The sequence below is a fragment of the Branchiostoma lanceolatum genome, chromosome 18 (assembly GCF_035083965.1).
Source record: "Branchiostoma lanceolatum isolate klBraLanc5 chromosome 18, klBraLanc5.hap2, whole genome shotgun sequence".
Taxonomy (NCBI): Eukaryota; Metazoa; Chordata; class Leptocardii; order Amphioxiformes; family Branchiostomatidae; genus Branchiostoma; species Branchiostoma lanceolatum.
Window position 1 is genome coordinate 14,536,783 of NC_089739.1, and position 20,598 is coordinate 14,557,380.

At 43.0% G+C, this 20,598-nt stretch overlaps 1 protein-coding gene across 1 annotated transcript in view; it reads left to right on the forward strand.

Moving 5' to 3' along the window:
* Positions 1-19,462, forward strand: part of LOC136424032 (low-density lipoprotein receptor-related protein 5-like) — a 51,851-nt gene extending 32,389 nt beyond the window's left edge. The window contains exons 7-11 of the mRNA XM_066412435.1: positions 272-387; positions 16,292-16,429; positions 18,097-18,234; positions 18,501-18,752; positions 19,293-19,462. Of these exons, the coding sequence (XP_066268532.1) occupies positions 272-387; positions 16,292-16,429; positions 18,097-18,234; positions 18,501-18,752; positions 19,293-19,462 (814 nt within the window). The remainder of the gene's footprint in view (positions 1-271; positions 388-16,291; positions 16,430-18,096; positions 18,235-18,500; positions 18,753-19,292) is intronic.
* The last annotated feature ends 1,136 nt before the right edge of the window (positions 19,463-20,598 follow it).

Consider the following 20,598-nt stretch of genomic DNA (forward strand, 5'->3'; position numbering starts at 1 on the left):
ATGTTGAGCCACATTTGAGACACAATATATGTAAAAGTAAAACACTGATCTGATTCAGATTCATGACAAGGGTAACCTATGCATAGAATGAATGCTTGTAAAGGTAGTTGACTTGTTTCTGTGCAGTGTACATGTCCCTAAAAGGCCTAAATGTTTGAAGCTATATATATTTATAATATTTTATACTCAAACATTTTTGCCTTTTAGGTACGAGTAAACTGCGCAGAAACCAGTCAACAACCATTATGTATGTTCTGTTCCGAACCTCCAGGTTGTCCAAGTCCGACATGACGAAGACTGTCCTGGTGGATGGGCTGACATATCCATACGGCATTTACCTGTTCAAGGCAATGCCTTCTTACGTCACCACTGATATTCCTCTATTTGGTACGTATAACAGCTCTAAGATGCATGACTAATAGTGCCTCAAGCAAACTGTCATTGCAGCAACATGTCTGTTTGTATTTCATACGCGTTAAACAAGGTCATTGCGTAGTGCCCTAGGTTTGTATAAAAAATTATATTAAAGAGTGCAAGCTGCATATCCGGACAGATTTATTTGATCCACTCTCGTCGAAAAGACCCACACTCTACCGATGCGACATAGGGATCGTAAGTTTAGCTGCGAACGTGCAAACAACATTATTTACAATACCCCATCATTTTTGTTCACCCTCCTTCCCGAAGTAAAAACCCGTCAGTGGGCAACGGTATGTTTATCATAATCTAGTAACGAGGTCAAATGTACAGGAAAAGAAGATAGCACTTTCCTGATTTCGAAAAATCAAAAACATGAAAATCGGCACATTTTAGGACAAAAGTACGAGCACATGCATGGGGTTATCGGAACAACAAAAACCGAACTAAAAATACCAACTTTTCAGCTTTTCTAGACTAGCTTTGACATTTTCAGAAATTCAATATTGAATTGGTTAGGGCAGCCTCAAATACAGTGTTTTAGGCTTTAAAAAAACGTACTTTTTCCCCAACTTTGAAGCCCTATAAGTCCGAAGATGGTAATTGCTTCGCTTCAAATTTAAACCATATATACATAAGGGTTTTTGCTCTCAAACGTATGTTTGCAAAGTTTGGTATCTTTTTTGGTTGTCACATGGTTGTCCACAGAGGAATGTCATTTTTCGTGTTTGACGAAAAATGTGATGTTGAGCAATATCTAAGACACAAGATATGTTAAGTTAAAAAGTTATCCTATCTAGACTAACGTCAGAGGTAACCCTGTGTATGGTCTATAAATAAATGTTTGTAAATGTTGGTGGCTTGTTTTCATGTTGTGTACTTTTCCCTAAAAGTAGGCCAAAATTTGGACATATGTGGACATCTTGGGCTATGCTTGAAACTCTGAAAATATCAAAGTAGGATGTTTTGGGAATTAAATCTTTGTACCCTTGTATATTGTCTATAAAGTGAATGCTTATTGGTGTCTTGTTTTATTGTTGTGTACTTGTCCATACATGTACGCCAAATTTTGTACACATGTGAAAATTAACATAATTGGCTATGTTGTCATACTAGGATGTTTTGGGAATGCAATCTATTATCAGAAGTACCCATGAGTATTGTCTATGAAATGAATGCTTCTAAAGATTGGTGTCTTGTTTTGTTGTATTAGCTAAGGGTTTTACTAATATCACCCCCATGCCGCTGGAGTATTGTCGATCTCTTATCAGTGTACCCTAGGCTGAGAAACTTAAGAACACCTATATTTAGGTCAGAAGGGGGTAAGGTTGTTCCTGTCTGGCTATGCTCCTAACAGACACAACATGCAATGTTGGCGGAGTGGATTTTACGTACTACCCAAAAGCTTTATGGAGTGTAGAATTCTCTCCTAGTGAGGATCACATAGGAATGTTGCCGAGCTCGTATAAAAGTATAATAGATCTCCCCTCAGCTTTTTGCGCAGTGTGAGAAAGTTGACAAGCACTAATCTTTGCTTTGCCATGATGGACTTCTTATTTTTTAAGGACAGGGTAAGGTTGATTCAGTCTGTTTCGTCTGGAGACAAATAAACGCAAAATGCCGACGGAGGGTTTTCACCAAACATTTTGAAAGACAATGCAGAGGTGTAGCTTTTAGAGTTGACAAATTACAGCATATTAATTTCCACACGAAAATGTGAGCTAATTCTAGGGACAAGTGCACAGCAACAAAACAAGAAACCAACCTTTACATGCATTCATATTATAGACAATACACAGGGTACTTCTGGTATAAGACTGAATTCCAGAAACATCCTACTTTGACATGTTCAGAGCTTCAAACAAAGTAAAAAATGTAAATTTTCACATATGTGCAAACTTCGGCCTAGTTTTAGGGACAAGTACACAGTAACAAAACAAGAACCCAACCTTTAGAAGCATTCATTTAATAGACAATACACAGGGGTACTTCTGATAAAAGATTGAATTCTCAAAACATCCGACTATGACATGTTCACAGCTTCAAACATAGCCCAAATGTACACATGGTTACCTTTAAAATTAGTCTAGATAAGATCACTTTTTTACTTTCTCATATATTGTGTCTTAGATATTGTTCAACATCACATTTTTCGTCAAATATGAAAAAAATTACATTCTTCTGTTGACAACCACGTGACAACCAAAAAAAGATACCAAACTTTACAAACATGCATTTGATAGCACAAACGGTTATGTATACATGGTTTAAATTTGAAACGAAAATCACCATCTTTGGACTTATAGGGCTTCGAAGTGGGGCAAAAAGTACGTTTTTTGACAACCCTAAAATACTGTATTGATTTTAGGCTGCCCAAGCACTTCAAATTTAACTTGTGAAAATTTTAAAGATATTCTAGAAAAGCTGAAAAGGTGGTCTTTTCAGTCCAGTTTTCGTTGTTCCGTTTAATTTATGCATTTTCTCGTAATCCTGTCCTAAAATGTGCCAATTTTCATGTTTTTGATACTGCCAAATCAGGGAAGATGGTCCCAAAACTTGTTTGGTCTGTTACCATGGAAACAATCGGTTTTGAGCAGAAAGAAAGCTATTTGGTTGTTAAGTACTATCACCTTGCAAAATATAAGCCAAATTTCCTAATCCATACAGCCTCCTTAATCCGACCCCCATCCATAACTTCACTTCTAAGCAATCACTGTTTGGGAGTTATTCAGAAGTCGGTCCTGGAGTGACGGTAGTGATAGTTTGGTGTAGAGCCCCGAAGTTTCCGCTGATGACTCTGGTAGTTTTGTATTGGACGGATTCCTGATAGCATGCACATAGCAATCCAGAATTTTTTTATTATTAAACAACAGAAGAATACACAGGACACAAAGGTGATGCACTCTACCAGTAGCTAATATCAAACATCACTTCTGAAAATAAAAATTACAGCTTACATAGACATATACAATAACAATACGTAACAGCAATTGAGCGTCCAATACAAACAAGCAAAATACGCAACATACAAACAAAAAACAAACAAACAATCAATCAATATATAAACACAAGAATCTAGACCGGGGGGGGACTAAAAGTGCCCGCTCCAACTTTGACGTCTTATACCTCCTGAACGATGTGTGCTAGGACTACCAAACTTAATGACTTTTCCTAGAATTTAGTTTTCCGTGCTAAGAGTATAAGTTTACAATTTTTGTGTTGCCATGGCAACGGGTTTCTGATGCATGTTTTTTTTCTTCAAAAATTCACTAACTTCAGTTTAAACAATGAGGTATCAAGGCTTTTTTGCTCTTACACATTTGTTTTCATACATTATTAGGATCCTATGTAATCGTGTATAACTTTCATTATTAAATATTCATAAATGATGCTAATTTGATGACGTCATCTGCCAAAATCAAAGATGGCGGACAACTTAATTATTTTATGTATTGACAGGCTTTTTCCCCTTCAAATTCATCCATACATGCTATGTTTTCAACAGAAAATATTCAAATCAACGTTTCTAGTCTATTCTTATCCCAGTTAAGTCCAATTCAGGACCGGGTCACCCCCTTGCCATTTGGGCGTTGGCCACCTTTTGTGAACCAGGTGAGGTGATACCTGGAATATTGTGAAGTGTAAAATGTTTGGCTGTGTGGGAACGGTACTGGATGTGTATCATAATTGACAAAGGATTCCCAGGAAATTTTCTAATTTATGTGATGCTCATATATCAACATAACTTGTCGATTGTTTAATCAAATGTAACCATCTTCATTACATATACCCTTACATAAAACATATTATAGAGAATCATATAAAGGAGAACCTAATGTAACCTGAATCTATAATCTATAGTCTGATAATCCGCCATGTTGTCTTAGGTGTGATGCCGGTTTTGTTTGTTATGATGATCGATTTTTATTCCAGAACTCTTATTCCAGAAATTAGGGGGAAAATACATTATAATTATATCCAACTTTTGATATAGGTAACCCCCCTCCCAACAAAAACCCTCTTTTAGCTAAGTTGGAAGATATTACTAAAGACAAGGAGGTTTTTTAAAGAAAACCTATATAAAACCTCCTTCCCATAGAGTACCAAATGTAGATTAATTTCAGTGCATTAGCACGTCTATCCCTCGTACATTGGGGAACAACAGACGATAAACCGGATAGTGCATGTGAAAGTGCAGTTAAATTGTTAATCAGATTACATTACATTTTGAGGTTATCTTTGTTTCTTATCCCCACTTTTTTTAGAAGTTAGAACTGGTCATTACATAATTCATGCTGGATACCAGACTCTTTTCAGTACCACACAGGCTAGATCCTGACGGCTTCAGAGCCAACCGTGCCTGCCGTGTATCAAATACAGTTTTGATACTAAATTTTGTATCAGTCAAGGTCAGCTTTCCCATGGATTCGGCAATACGCATGCGTCAGAAAGTAATGGTTTGGAGCTACACATTATGGCGTTTCGAAATGTTTCTCTACGGACTATATGCCGTCAGTTTAACAAAATAATGTTTATTGTTTCTAAACCCAAGCTGTGTTGTGTCTTTAAGCTGTCTAGTGCATAACAGTTACTGCCAGGTGAGGTGTGTCCTCCCCATGTAGTCTGCTACCTTGCCATCAGGGTGCTATGTAAACACCTTGATTAGCTGTATTGTTCACTAATCCAAACAGAAAGATCATATTTCACCTCTGGAGAAGGCAAAAGTTAGATTTTTGACATCTTATTTTGAACTAGCTTGTGGGCCTCCATATAATGATACATTGTATGGAAAAATACTTATTTGGAAAGTAGACAAAATTTACAGAAAGATAGCAGTGTGACCATAGTGGTGCAGATTCCCAGTACTTAGCTAGATGTACATGAATATTCCATCCCTGCCATTTTTGTTAACATTTTGAAGATATTAATAAAAATATTTGTTGCTATGATACTTGTACATGTGGTCACACTGCAGTGTTGTAGAGTAAGTACTGCTGAATACATAGATACCAAATATGTCTGGAAAATGTGTAATTTGAAGGCCCACAAGAGACTTGAAGGTGACAAAATTCAGAAGTTCTTATTATATCAATATTTTAATATCTGAAGGCTAATTGTAAAATCAAATTCTCTTCTCCGTAAACTCCGAAGAGAACTAAGTTTCCTGTCTATTCACAAACTGGACAGACATGTTATAGGATAGTCGTGCGCACGCGCACGTCACGTCACGGCTGGGTGTTTATTAGCTCCATGGTATGGTTACAGATGACAGTTCAAGTCAAGCGAATAAGAGTCCAATATCACATCTGACAATCAGTGGCACGCAGGCCTGACAAAATGAACGCCAATATGTAAGATCAGGAACTTCGGGATTACGGGGTGACAGTTTACGCCACGAAATGAGATATAGCCTGTTTACTGAAGTGAGTAACAACTGTTAACATAATTGATAAGAAGAACGAAAGATAACAAAAACTGTTTACATTATCGACAAGTGAAAGTGTCTAATGCCATAGTAAAACAGTGTACATCGATCACGTAACTGGGAAACATTCTCAACATTACACAAGAGGTACGGCATTGCTACGCAGGCTGAGCAGGAAGTAGTACAGTGATATCAGGGGTCTCCAGTTTTGTCGTGAATACAGTAGTGCAAAACCATAACTGTTTCTAAAGCGGAAATATAAACTGTTTACATTATCGAGTAGGCAGACGAGCGGCCGTAAAACCATAACTGTTTCTGAAGAGGAAATATAAACTGTTTACATTATCGAGAACTGTTTACATTATCGAGTAGGCAGACGAACGGCCGCAAAACCATAACTGTTTCTGAAGAGGAAATATAAACTGTTTACATTATCGAGAACTGTTTACATTATCGAGTAGGCAGACGAGCGGCCGTAAAACATAACCGTTTCTGAAGAGGAGATATTAACTGTTTACATTATCGAGAACTGTTCACATTATCGAGTAGGCAGACGAACGGCTGCAAACCATAACCGTTTCTGAAGAGGAATATAACTGTTTACATTATCGAGATAACTGTTTACAATATCGAATGGAGGACGAGCGGCCTGTTAGGAGAAAAGGAGGGAGGGATTGGGAGGGAACCCAACCGTACGCTAGAAGTGATAGCGACGAATGAGGTTAGGGAGTGAGGACAAGTGGGGGGTAAGAGCGGTAGCCAATGAGGGGAGATGTAAGGATTAGGGGACATCCGTCCAATTTGCGAGCCGACAGGAAACGTGAATTCTCTTCTCCGTAAACTCCGAAGAGAACTAAGTTTCCTGTCTATTCACAAACTGGACAGACATGTTATAGGATAGTCGTGCGCACGTCACGAAGAAAAAAGGATAGGAGTAAGGGGGCTGAAAGGGGTCGATGTGGGAGTTGGGAGGTCAAAGACCGAGGGAAAGCGATACTCCAAGGACTGCGGACTTGGACTCCAGAATGTAACCTTCCCTTGCTTCCACACTTCGCCAACCACCATGATGCGCGATAAACCGGTCTGAGACACCCATGGCTGCTGCAGTGCTTGCACCACCCGAACGAAGGCTGTGTAGACCGTATTTGGTGGAGTCCAAACCGATGGTTGACAGCATGGCGAGGACTTTTTCTCGAGCCCGAGTTTAAGACATAGGATCTCGCCGTAGGAAGAGGTTGCCATTGTGGTTACCAACCCTACGGAAAAGCTTGATGTGGCCGGAGGAGTTGGAGGACTCGAGGAAGCGTTTGAGTAGAGACACAGGGCAGGAGACTCTGTAGTCTGTTGCGGCAATTCAGATCCAGTGACCTTCTCTGAACTGGTCGTTTTTGCGTTTCTCAAGGAAGAGGGCAGCATAGCCTTCGCAGAAACTCACGTCGTCTACATGCAGTTGGCTCAAGTCGTCCCAGCGTAGAAACCCGGCAAAGCCGAGGACAATGAGGCAGAGTGTCTGTAAGGAATCAATGTTCGTTGAAGGTGAGGTGTAAGTGGTACACAGCTGTCGGATGTTGCATGAAGTCAGGGGCAGCTTCTTGGAGGCCGGTCTCGCGAGGATTCGCTTGGCAGCTTGTAGGACTTGTGATGGTAGAGGGTGGGTGTGAGGTGACGGGTGGCCAGCTTAACGATGCGCCCAGGGGACGGCGAAGGTTACGGCTTCCAGTGGCGCGGCTGAACGAGAAGCTTGCAAGAGTTTAAGCAGGTAAAGGGCCAGATGCGGACCGTGGGCTGGGAGGGATGGTAGTCCCTTGGAGAGGGCGAAAAGTTCCCAGCTGCGGAAATATCTAACGTACTTCTTGATGGTGCTGGGAGCTCTGTCGGCGATGATGATGGAAGGTAGACTGGAGGCCAGACTGCGAAGCTCTGGGTCTGTCAAGTCCTGGAGTTCAGGGTAGAGGCGGGAGGAGGCGATGGCTGGAGAGGGCGGAAGGAGGGGTGTGGGGGTGTGGAAGAGTTAGGATAAGAGAGAGAGGAGGTTGCCCGTCCTGGGAGAAAGGACATAGAAAGGATAATAAAATAAGACGAGTTCCCTCGAGGGCGGGTTATGGTAGGGACCACAATAACAAGAAAAGCAGGGTTCTAACAAGACAAAACAAAAAGGGCCAAGCTTGTTGGTAACAACACGGCGTTAGCTTCCAGTACGTGGTAACAACAAGTTGAGATAACTTAAGTGTAGATAAGTACAAGGTAAAAATATATAACTATAAGGGCAGCTAACAGTGCTGCAAGGTAACGCTAAGTAACTAGTTAATTCAAGGTGAAAATAACAATCTACTAACTAAGTAAGGACTGCAACGCATCCAAAGGTAAAGAAGGTCCGGGGCTCGCGTACAGAAGTCGTAGGTGATAACACGCAGAGAGGACCCAATGGTTGGTTAACACAGTTTAAGCAATAAAACTATAACAGTACTAACGATGCTGCAACGTGACGCTAAGTAACTAGGTGAGTCAACATGAAGGTAAACACCCTTCTAACGAGTAACGAAGGTAAACATCTTCTAAATAACCAATACTGACAGTTCCAAGTGAGAATGTCCGAGACACAGGATGTTAAGTTGAAGGGTTGTTTGATGGTAACAGTCAGTAACGATGGCATATCGCCGGGTCGCGTAGAGCGTAAATACAACATGTGAGACGACAGTCCGAACTAGCAGCCGCTCAGGAACGACGTCAAATGGGTCTGCAGGGCACGTAATAGATGGGCGAACGGCGGAGGGCAGCAATCGTCTAGTCACACGCGTCGACTCGGGGGAAGTGGATCAGGAGTAGGTCTCCTGGACGTGAAGTCGGGGAGTCGAGATACACGCGTCCGCACAGGGGACGTGAGGTCAGATGGTAAAAAGGCACGCGTCCACACGGGGGACGTTGAAATCATGTTGGAGAACCGCAGGCGTCCACACAGGGGACGTGGGGTCAGGTGGTAGCACCGATACGTCCACACGGGGGACGGTCAGTCAGGTGTTAGGTTCGCACGCGTCCACACGGGGGACGGTCAGTCAGGTGTTAGGTTCGCACGCGTCCACACGGGGGACGGGCAGTCAGGTGTTAGGTTCGCACGCGTCCACACGGGGGACGGGCAGTCAGGTGTTAGGTTGGCACGCGTCCACACGGGGGACGGGCAGCCAGGTGTTAGGTTGGCACGCGACCACACGGGGCGTGAAGCCGATGTAATTATGCACGTGTCTACACAAGAGACGAGATGTCAGGGTGTCGGGGTCGCACACCCACACAGGGCGTGAAGATGATGAAGTCACGGTTGGAGGTCCGACGTGGTGTGAAGTACGATCCACTGTTGTTTGTCAGTAAGTCAACATCGGGCAAGGAGTCAGGTGTTGAACTCCGTCCGACCGCCCAGGGGGAAGGTTAACCCTTGGCGGTGGGGACGGGTAAAACCAACAACGAGAGGGCACTGCGAACTACACTCCCTAAGCGAGAGGAGTTAGAAAGTAAATTATCAGTGACCAAACAAATTTGGGGTGAGAGGATGGACGGTGTCGCCTCACTATCGGGGTGGAAGGGTGTGGGGGGGAAGGAGGCGAGACAGAACAAACTCAAACCGAAGTAGGGGGGGAGGGGAGGGGAGGGGAGGGGAGGGGAGGGGAGGGGAGGGGAGGGGAGGGGAGGGGAGGGGAGGGGAGGGGAGGGGAGGGGAGGGGAGGGGAGGGGAGGGGAGGGGAGGGGAGGGGAGGGGAGGGGAGGGGAGGGGAGGGGAGGGGAGGGGAGGGGAGATCAAGGGAGTACACCGGGGATAAAACAAGGTTTGGTTACAAGGGGGGATTGCAAGGGTGGGTATGGTTGGCACAATCCGCACAGGCAGAAGCGTAGTGCCAAAAGTCGGAACCCAAGGGGAACATGGGCAAATGCGGAATTTGAGGGAGCACCACTCAGGAGGTCGGGGCCAGGTGGGAGGTCTGTCCAGTTGAGAAAGGTGGCAGACAGATGTCGTCCGTCAGGGCAGAGGAGCGGCCACCAAGCGGCCGAGCGCCAGAATGGTGTGATAAGCGTCCCACAGCAGGCGTCCTGGTTAACCTTGGAGAGAACTTTCGGGATTAGACGAGGGGGAGGAAAGATCCAGTTTGTGTGAAGAGTCCAAGACGCCGTGAAGGCATTAACCGAGTCGGCTTGTGGGTTCCACCACCTGGATGAAAAGGGTGTCAATTGGGCAGAAAAGCTACTGGCGAAACGGTCGTACGTAAACGGACCCCACAGGATGTGAAAAGTCTGGAAGACAGACACGCTCAGCTTGTAGTCGTCTAAGTCGAAGATCTTAGACAAGTAGTCGGCTTGTTCGTTCCTGTCTCGGGGTATCCAATCTGGAGTCAAATGAATGTGGTGTTGGGAACATAAAGTGTATATTGTGATAGCTTCTTCTTGCAGGTGTGGAACTCGGCTACCCCCGGAGAGTATACGGGCAACGTTTTGGTTATCAGTTCGGTGGAGAACCTGCTTATTTGGGAGAAGGTGGATAAGTGATTGGAGTACCAGTCTGGTACCGAGAAGTTCCCTGTAAGTGGAGCTTGTGAAAGGAGCGGCCTGGTGCCGTTCCCAGTTGCCCCTCGCCGTGTGGGTTGATCCGAGAGTTACAGTAAAGCCACCCCAGGCGTGATTACTGGCGTCAGAGTAAGTGATAATATCCACTGAAGGAGATGGGGTCCAAATCGGGTAACCTAGTACACGAGAGAAATTGTCTCTCCAAAAATGGAGTTCGTCCTTCGCCGCTTGTGGTAGGCGATGTCGGGAATCCCATGTGGGTGCGCTGGAAATGAAAGAATACAGGCTCCTTGTCCATAATCGTGCGACAGGACCAAGGGCTAAACTCATCGACACAAGATTCCCTGTTATGCGTGCAACAGACCGTGCCGAGATGCTGTCGGAAGAGGAGATTGCGTTAGTGATGAGAGCGGAAAAAAGTTCGCATCGGCGGGGGAAACCTGAAAGGAACCGTCACGGAGATTGATTATATAGCCCAGTAGCTCGCCACTCTGGCGGGGAATCCAGTAGCTCTTAGGGGGGCCTTGGTGGGCTAATAGCCCCAAGTCTGCTAAGTCTTGCCGCATGGTTGCGGCCATGTGGGCGCATCCCTGAAAGGAACCATCTGCACCTGAGCCATCATCTAAATACATAAAGCAACGAAACCCTTGACCTCTCCAGTGGGCCACTACTGGGCGCATAATTTTGGTGAAGACGTAAGGGGCTGGAGAGAGCCCAAAGGGCAATGAGGCAAACATAAATAAACGGTTGGACCAGGTGAAGCCTAAATAAGGTGTATGGTAATCTGCTATATCTATGTGATGATAACCATTCTTCAGTGTGATGATAACCATTCTTCAGGTCAAAATTGACGAACCAGTCACCTTTGTGGAAAAGATCGATTAGACATGGGAGGCCATCAAAAGTAAACTTAAACTTAGCTAAATGTGTGTTAAGGAAATGCAGATTGATGATGAGGCGAAGTTTGCCGCCCTTTTTAGGGACGACCTTGAGGGGGCTGCAGAGACGCAGGTGGTCTCTGGTTGGAACTTCCAAAATGCTTCCCACGGTCAGTAGGTCTTGGATGGCGGAGTCGACAAAGGCGCTGTGTGTGTGACAGGACTGTTGATTAGGGAAGGTTTTATTAGGTGGAAGTTGTAAAAACGGGAGACAAAAACCGTGTTGGATGATGCGGAGGACAAAGGGACTGGCGCCAATGGAGCGCCACTTGTCCAGATGTTCTCGTAACCGCCCACGGACTTGTGGGTGGTCGGCATCCTGTTCAAAAAGGATATGCGTGTCATCATCAGGGGGGTAAAACGAAGCCGACGTACAAGAAACAATGGGGTATAAGGTGTTGGGGCCAGAAGAAATGGCGGGAGTTAGCTCTGGTACAACAAAGTCATCAAAATGTTCTAAGGACTGGGTGAAAGGGATATCAGAATGTGCACAGGATAGACTGCTGGGGGGGAAAACCTGTGGGAAGAAAGGCGGATTACTTGCTGCCAAACTTGGGGCAGTCTTTGGCTCTGTGAGACGTGTCGCCGCAAGTGAAGCAGCCGGCATGGCCGGGTCCACGTGGAGAGCGAAAATCCTGTGAAGGGGGGCCAGAGGGGGGTCTAGAGACTGTAGAAGTTGGGCGGTTATGAGAAGGGCGGGTAGGGGCAGAGGAGAAACGCCGACGTTCCTCCTCGACTGCCTTTGTCCAGCGTGACTCCTCATCTCTAGAAGAAAAAGTGACTTCATTATTAGAATGGAAGCGGTCCACAGCCGCCTACGAAACCTTGTCTGCTAGAATGATATCACGATTTCTAGTATCCAACTCACCAATCGCCTGGTCCAGTAGGTCGTTCTTTTCCTCCGGGGAGCGGATGAGCTTAGCCGTGGTCAGCTGCTCGCGCAGGTTGACGTTGAAGTTGTAGTACCTCTTGTTACCTTCGCGGGCCCAGGTTCTGCTGGAGGTGGGCGTCTGCCCGTGCCTCGCGGCACGGACCTCGGTTTGCAAGGACTCCAGTCGCTGGTCAACAGCAGCCTGGCGCCTCTCCATGCGGGACAGTACCGCCATCACCGGGTCAGCGTCTTCAGGTGGGGTCGAGAGTCGGGAGGGGCCTGGTTCGCATCTTGGAGGGGGTGGACCGAAAAAACGCGGGGTATGGCTCGGAGCCGCCGGTGGTGTCTCCGGGCCTGGGTCGGAGTCGTCGGGGGCTGAGCTTGTCGAAGCGGTGGTAGCCAAACGGGATGCTGCAGAAGCGCTGGCAGCCGCCGGCGTCTGCGTGGCGAACGATCGCGAAGCCGACCTAGAGGCGGCCCTGGTGCGGGTACGAGAGCGTGTAACGCGCTGAGCCCTAGGCATGGCAACGTAGGTAATCCTCGGGGCGGTAAGAGCACAGTCGAAGGAGCCAACAAAAAACCCAACCGTACGCTAGAAGTGATAGCGACGAATGAGGTTAGGGAGTGAGGACAAGTGGGGGGTAAGAGCGGTAGCCAATGAGGGGAGATGTAAGGATTAGGGGACATCCGTCCAATTTGCGAGCCGACAGGAAACGTGAATGATCGGTTAATACATCACTAAGAAAAAATCTCTTTTCTTATTCTTTCTTATTTTTCTTGTTTTCTTATGTTGAGAAAGATTTTCTTATACAAAGGAAAAACAAGAAAATTCAAGAAAACTTCTGGGAGGTGTTGCCTTTGTCAATTCTTACACAAAGAATTTTATTCGTTTTTGTTATGAATTCAACTTCTTTTAAGAAAATATTTCTAGCATGCTGTTTTTCAATAAGAATTTTCGAGAAAAATATGCTTTCTCTGGCTTATTATAAGTTTTTTTTGTTTTGTCAAATTTGCATTCTTACAGATTCTTCCCATAAGTTATTTTTTCTTGAAAGTTTGATTCTAGTAGATAAGATAAGATTTATTTTATTGGTTTATCGCAGTTTACATACACTGAATTAAAAAACCAATGTACAATACGTTCACAAGTTTCACTGCTGTCGGCGTACATTATCTTATTCGTATATAAAATCCGGTACATAGAACACATTATAGACAATGTTGTTACTCCAAAAAGAATGGCAACATTCACCATTATGGTGCAGACAAAGATACTAGTTACTGAACTGTACATTCCAAAGGCAAACACACCGAGATTCAGTAACCATACTGGTTAAGCAGTTTCGTGAGGTACGGTATGGGCGAGTTACTGAATCTCAGTGTATTTGCCCTTGGGAATGTTCAGTTTGTGCCCATTACGTGTACGTGTGCATCTACCCGAGATTTCAGATCTTCTACTCGACAGCCAGTGTTCGAGTTGGGAACCTGTCAAGATCAAGTACGGGGGCGAATAGGTTCTGTAGCTTACCGAGAAGGTTTAGTCTTTGCTGACTGCTTTCGCTACGAATTTCACAGGCGCAGGCTGGACTTGTCGCTAAGTTACGTGTAAATAAACTTTGATTTAGACTGCAGGTGTCTTGCGAAGATGTGTGAGGAGGGTGCAGGTGTACCGGGGACCCTGGCTAAAATTTGGGTAGATGGAGGGAGGTACTAATTTCACTAAATGTTTATCAAACAACGAAATATTTAGTGATCGAACAGCTATATCAACACCGTTCCAGTGATACGTTACATAGGGAAGAAAAGACTTTTGATATCGAATTGTGGAGCAAGGCGGTATCCTTAGATTAAGTTTGTTGCGTAAGATCATACGAGTTAGAATCTTTGAGATACTGGCGAATATTACTATGGACAATTTTGTAGAACATGATCAGAGAGTGAACGTGACGATTTTTCCAACCTAGTTCAGAAAGTAGCGAAGAGTAATAGGAAGACCCCCTTACAGCCCCTGAGACTGCAAGCGCGCATTCGTATTGGGCTCGTTCTAATCGTTTGGAATCACATTAAGTTCATCCATGCCAAATGCTGTCAGCATATTCAAGGAGAGGATGAATAAAGGATTTATAAATAACATCAAGTACTGTTCGTGGTAATCTGAATTTCAATGTGTTAAGAATGGACACTCGTTTGGACGCTTTACCAATCATATGAGAAACTTGTGTTTCCCATGACAAGGTGGACGTAAAAAAAATCCCAATATGCTTGTGTGCTTTGACTGACTTAATGACACAGCTATCAAGGAGAAGAGGGGATGGTCGGGAGGATTTGATTTCTTGGAAAAACACATTTCTTAACTCTTTAATGGGTTTAATAAGCCATGTTGAAGACCAATGTGATATATTCCTAAGATCAGTATTAAGTCGATCAGCTGTAACGTTAGGATCTTCCACGATCCAGAAATACTTCTAGCCTTGGTAGAAATGATGTATTTGTATAGTTACTTACCGATGATCACTTACTTTGCGCTTATAACATCCAGGTCCACCCAGACATGCCAGTTAGTTGCAGAGGAGAGGATGTATGGTTTAAAGCTTTTCTTGATGAATGTTACAAATAAAGCATATTGTCGGAAAGAGAAAACTCAAGCCAATGATAATGAAATACTAACGATAATATATTCAAAATTACCCGTAGCACGAGGTATGGGAAAATGGCCATCATCATCATTATCTATCGGCCTGTAACAGCCGAGACAGGACAAGAAGTACGTATTTCACTCCACATTGCCCTGTCAAGCATCGTTTTTTTTCTAAATGTTCATATTCAATTCCGGTGTCTCTAACTAAAGTGTCAGTAAAAGTCAAACTTCTACAATGCACCAAGGCCTCTTGGTTTCCTTAGGAGGACGTCAGAAACTATTTCCTGCTTGGCTCGACAGCAATGTTAAGCAAATGTTACTCGACGATGCCTTTTAGACAGCCGTGGAAGACTTCCATATATTGTTTTGAGAGTAGCATGTTGCGTCCAAGATACATTCAGCAGTGAAGGCTCTGTATGGAAATACTATAGACTCAGTTATTACACTTGACGGTGATACTAGTTCAGTTGACATAGTTATTGAGCTATGAAACATTGTAGAACACTATACTGTGCTATAGTATCAACCAATACAACTCTATCAATAGAATCGAATGCCTTACGAAAATCAACGAAAAGTAACACGAAATCCCTATTGCATCTCTTAATCTCTTCAGTTACACGACTTCACTGTGATATAGTTGACCTCCATTTTCTAAATCCATTTTGATTCCTCCTGGTAATGGGATCAATTACAGGGGTGAGAAGGTTAGTAAAAGACTGTTTACCTATGGGAGAGAGTTTTAGTAGTTGGAGGCAGATGTAGTTGGAGGCAGATGTTAAGTCCCTTTTTTAAGAATGGGAACAAGTCCTCCTTTTAGCCAGGAATATGGTGTTCTGTGATACATAAACGTTTGGCTGCAAAGATGCAGAAGAACGTCCTTAAATACTGAGTCTTTCCAGATGATGGCCGGTATATATCTAGACCAGGGGATTTGTTGTCAGGGAGGGATCCCAAAACCATTTGAAGTTCGCTTGGGGTAAAAAGATATGTCGAAATGTCGAGTTCCTCCACTACAGGTGTTATATTAAGTTGTCGGTTGGATGCAGTCATTGCTGTTGATCATAGAAGGGATTTGAAATGGCTAACATGACGCAACAACAGTTAGCTTGGGGCAAAAGGGCAGATTACTTTCAACGCAGACGATTAGCCGGAAGCATGGCTCGTCATGGAATCAATTTTCATCAAAAACAAATCGATTCTCATGCTTTTCAGTCATGTTGGTATCGAATGATATATCACGGCAGATTATGAGATCTCCGGAATTTCGGATATGTACGTATTTTTACGGGGCTGTACAAAATCAAATGTATGCAAAAAATACTTAATTTTGCTAATTATATATTGAATTCCATATATCACGAGACAAGATTGTTTAAAATAACCATAGAAGCGCTTCTTATCACACAGAGGAAAGATGTATCCAATTTGTTATCTAATATTGCTACGTTCAGACATAGATGTCTGCCTGACTAATCCGTGTGACGCCCAGGCCATCTGCACGGATAACCCGCCTCCTACTCTTGGTGCGAATTGTACCTGCAATCCTGGATACATGGGGGATGGCCACGTCGGTGGAACAGGATGTTCAGGTACCATTTAAGCGTTTTGGCAAACGTTTTTTTTTAAATGATCATCTCAACTATTTTGCCAGATTGTGTGAATAAAGAATGTATTTATGTATTTACATGTTTACATGACTACTTTTGATATTGTCACTTAGCGCTAACAGTTATTATCTAATTTTGGTCACGTGCAAAATTCGAGGTGTATTATGCGAATTTGAAAGTCAGTTCTGATGAGCAGTAGAGAACGACATAAGTATGATCTTCTGTCATGACTCTTCTTCAGGCCATGCTGATTTGATTATATGGATGAAATCTGCGTGTGCATAATTTTTGGTCCGTTTCCAAAAAAAGCGTTTTCGGCCAAATTGCTCCGAGCAGCAACAAACTGAGAAAATGTATGTTGTAGATTGCAAAATGATTTTTTCGGAAAACGGATAGTAGTGTCGTAGAATGCCAAAGTCAATTCTAAAGTTTAGAAAGAAAAAAAAACTCACCGCCATCTACTGCGGGTATGTGCGACCGCTTCTCGAGTTTGCAGCCCCAGTTTGGAACGCCGCCCTCAACAACAGGCAAATCAACAGACTAGAGCGCGTTCAGAAACGTGCATGTAAGATCGTGTTGGGTCGCCAGTATAGTATACCTCGTATACTGACACATTGACAACATTGACAACATTAAACTTACAAACTCTGGCTGATCGCAGACACGAACTCTGCCTGAACTTTGCTAACAAAGTAAGTCACTCGCCGCGTTTCTGTTCCTGGCTACCTCCAACTCGGGGAGAACAGCACGGCAGGCTGCTGAGGAACTCACTCCAGTACTCTCAAGCCAGAGGTACTAAACGATACACCACGAGTGCCAAACCTGCGCTGGCGCAACTTCTTGGCGGACAAAAACTCTGATCTGTTATTCCGGCTGGACATAAACCTTGTTTTTAGTACTAGTAATGTCGAACTGAAATCTAGCTTTTAATTGTATTAGTCAACGATTATTTGGACGTATGAACTGTTACGTTTGTTGTACATAGTATTCTGATCGTGTCGACTTTTAATACTGTATACGTTATTGTAAGCTGCGGCGCAATTCAGTCCCTATACTGCAATGCCGTTCTTTCTCATGTGTTTTTTATCAATAAACCATTTACTACATTTCAGCATATGTGTGTGTGGTTTTCTTAATCCTTCTGGACCAAAGTTGAATGCTAATGATCAATTAGCTCCTGTTTTTTTAGTATCTTTTGGCACTTTGGCATTACCCTACCAGCCCCGTGAGTGATCAACATTTAGCCCTAATAGACTTACACTCAGAAAACAGGAGCGTATTGACTTATCAGCATACAACCTTGCCACGACTTTGTCATATTTGAACATGTAAAATTCTATGACGGTTTCAACACCTTATCCAATTATTTTAATAATTTGTTAAACGTTTTAATAGTCCTATTAATGGTCATATCCCTGATGTTGTCTATAGAAAGAGATGCTTGTCTGCTTAATCCGTGTGACACCCAGGCAAAGTGTACGGATAATCCACCTCTTGCCTTTGATGCGACTTGTAGCTGCAATCCTGTCTATACAAACATTTTTTACAGATTTCATGAAGAAAGAATTTGGGTTATTTACACATTTTACATCTATTAGATACATTTTTAAGACTACACTCGATACCATGTCTTATGTTGCCATCTATAGATATCGATGCCTGTTTGGGTAATCCATGTGTCGACCAGGCCACCTGCACAGATAATCCCCCTCCTGCCCTTGATGCGACTTGTACCTGCAGCACTGGATATATTGGAGATGGACTCGTTAATGGATCTGGGTGTTCAGGTATCAACTTGAAAGTTTTAAACACTGCCATCTATTGAGTGAAATGTCATATTGATTAATAAAAGGCAATTGCTTTTTCTATTTAATTTTTGTTTTAGAAAAATTCTAATAGTATGAATTCATGATCACAGCGTTCCATGTATATATTTTCAAAAGTGCTACATAATCTCTCCAACTGTAAAAGAGACAGACAAGGATAGGATGTAGATAATGATATACGACATTGCAATTTTAACTAAAATTTGAAAATTTCTAAACCTTTTCAGGTGACCTCAGCCCTATTTACAACAACAAGCTATTCCTTTTGGTCGCTGAATCTCAAGGAATTATTCTTCAAATTGACCTCACTTCCGAATCGACCGTCAGACTTCCGCTAGGATATGTCGGATGGCCCTTCGCCCTGGACTATGACCCGTTTACAGACTACGTGTACTGGTCAGATGGTCAGGACGACGACATCAAACGAGCTCACCGTGATGGAAGTGGCAAGGAGACCATCATAGATACCGGGAGCGGTGGTGAGTTATAAATATTCATTGTCTTTCGGAATTCAAGTTGGAGACAATTGTTGCTAAACGTTCTTTTGGCATTTCAAGGTTTTATCTAATTACTTACTAATAGGTACAACTGGAGGTATGCATTTACTCGTAAAATTCCAGACTGAATATACAATACACGCACAATATATTTTCCCTTTACCTAAAAAAATTTTTCACATTCTATCCTAAAACTATTATCACCATCAGGGCATACCATGATACTTATGAATCTTAACATTATAGGGCATCGCTATAGACCGACACCATCTTTCCACCGAACAAAGTGATTAATTAATGAATCTCTCGTTTCATGGTTTGCATCTGTAATACGTTTTTGCTGGGGCGTGGGAGGTGAAACATCGACAGCAGTGGAAAATCTATCTTTGTACGCAAAAATACTGTGCTGGTGTAATTTACAACGTGGCACCAATATTTTCTTTCTAAATTTTGCACCATAAAACACGTCATGTTTGCTCAAAGAGAATAAAATTCAAATAATGTTACACTTTATTTCTGCAGTCGCCGAGGGCCTGGCATTGGACCACGCTGGGTGGAATATCTACTGGTCTGTCCGCGACGAACACGCTATCTATGTAGCAAATAAGGACGGATCGTCCGCCAGGACACTTCTGACGTCACCAGCCATAGAGTTGCCCGAAGGCATTGTCTTGGACCCAATATATGGGTAAATCAAATATATTTCATTAAAAACTAGAGTTCCACGACTTCAAACCTTGGTCAAGTCGTTTTTTAACCTTTTTTGACCGATGTATTATGAGTGTTTGTTATTAATCATGCAAATAAGGTCATCTTTTTCAAAAACATCAGTTGATCATCTTCATTATTTTCTCATCGATTCTGCAAATAAGGTCACCATTTGCATAACTAATATAATCTATCGAATGTTCTTCTATTTCTCAGTTACTTTTTTTGCAGTTTTGTATAGTCTTATCATCGGGTGGAGTGGATTTAAATTTCCCAGTCAACTACGCAAAGTCGTTTCTGATATCAATAACAATTTGTATAAAAGTTTGGTTGTATATCCCTTAGGTTTAAATTTGTGCTTTGACCACTAGCTGTAGGGCCCCTGATTAAGGCCTTAAACATGTGGAGTATTTGCCCCAGTTTGGAAGCTGCCACGTGCATGAAAGTCTAAATCATGAAATTTATCGGATATAAAAACACTCCTTATCAATTATGAAATATGATTTTTATACCAACCTACCTACCTACCTACCTACCAACTATGAAAACAGCCCATCAAGGCACTCTCGACTTATCGTGTCCACTAACAAACAAACAAACAAACAAACAAACAAGAACACAACGCTACACTGGTAAAACATTACCTTCTTGGCAAAGGTAACAAACAGACGTCTTACACAGCCGTGTTATGGTTATTAATCTACATGCGTCATCGTCTCTATGTTAACGTTACGTTGGCTAACATAAGCTCGCGGGTATATAAACTCGGCATTTTTCAAAAACGGGGTATTTAGGGATAAGTGCTATATGCAAAATCATTTATAACGCCAGCAATACAAACTTTGAAGGACTAACGTATTTAGAACACTGGCGGAAAAGCTTCGATAACCTTGCATTAGAAGTTGGCGACGTCAAAAACCCTACGTCCCTTATTAACACAGTCTGAGGGGGAGAATCACACTACATGGCTGTTTGCTGGTTTATTTGACAAATGTCACATACCACTACCAGGTGCATAAATGCGAAAATTATGTGAATTTGCTGCAAAATTCCAAGAAAATGTGACATGATGTGAATCCGATTACAAAAATGTGAAACCCAAAATGTAATTTTTTTTTTC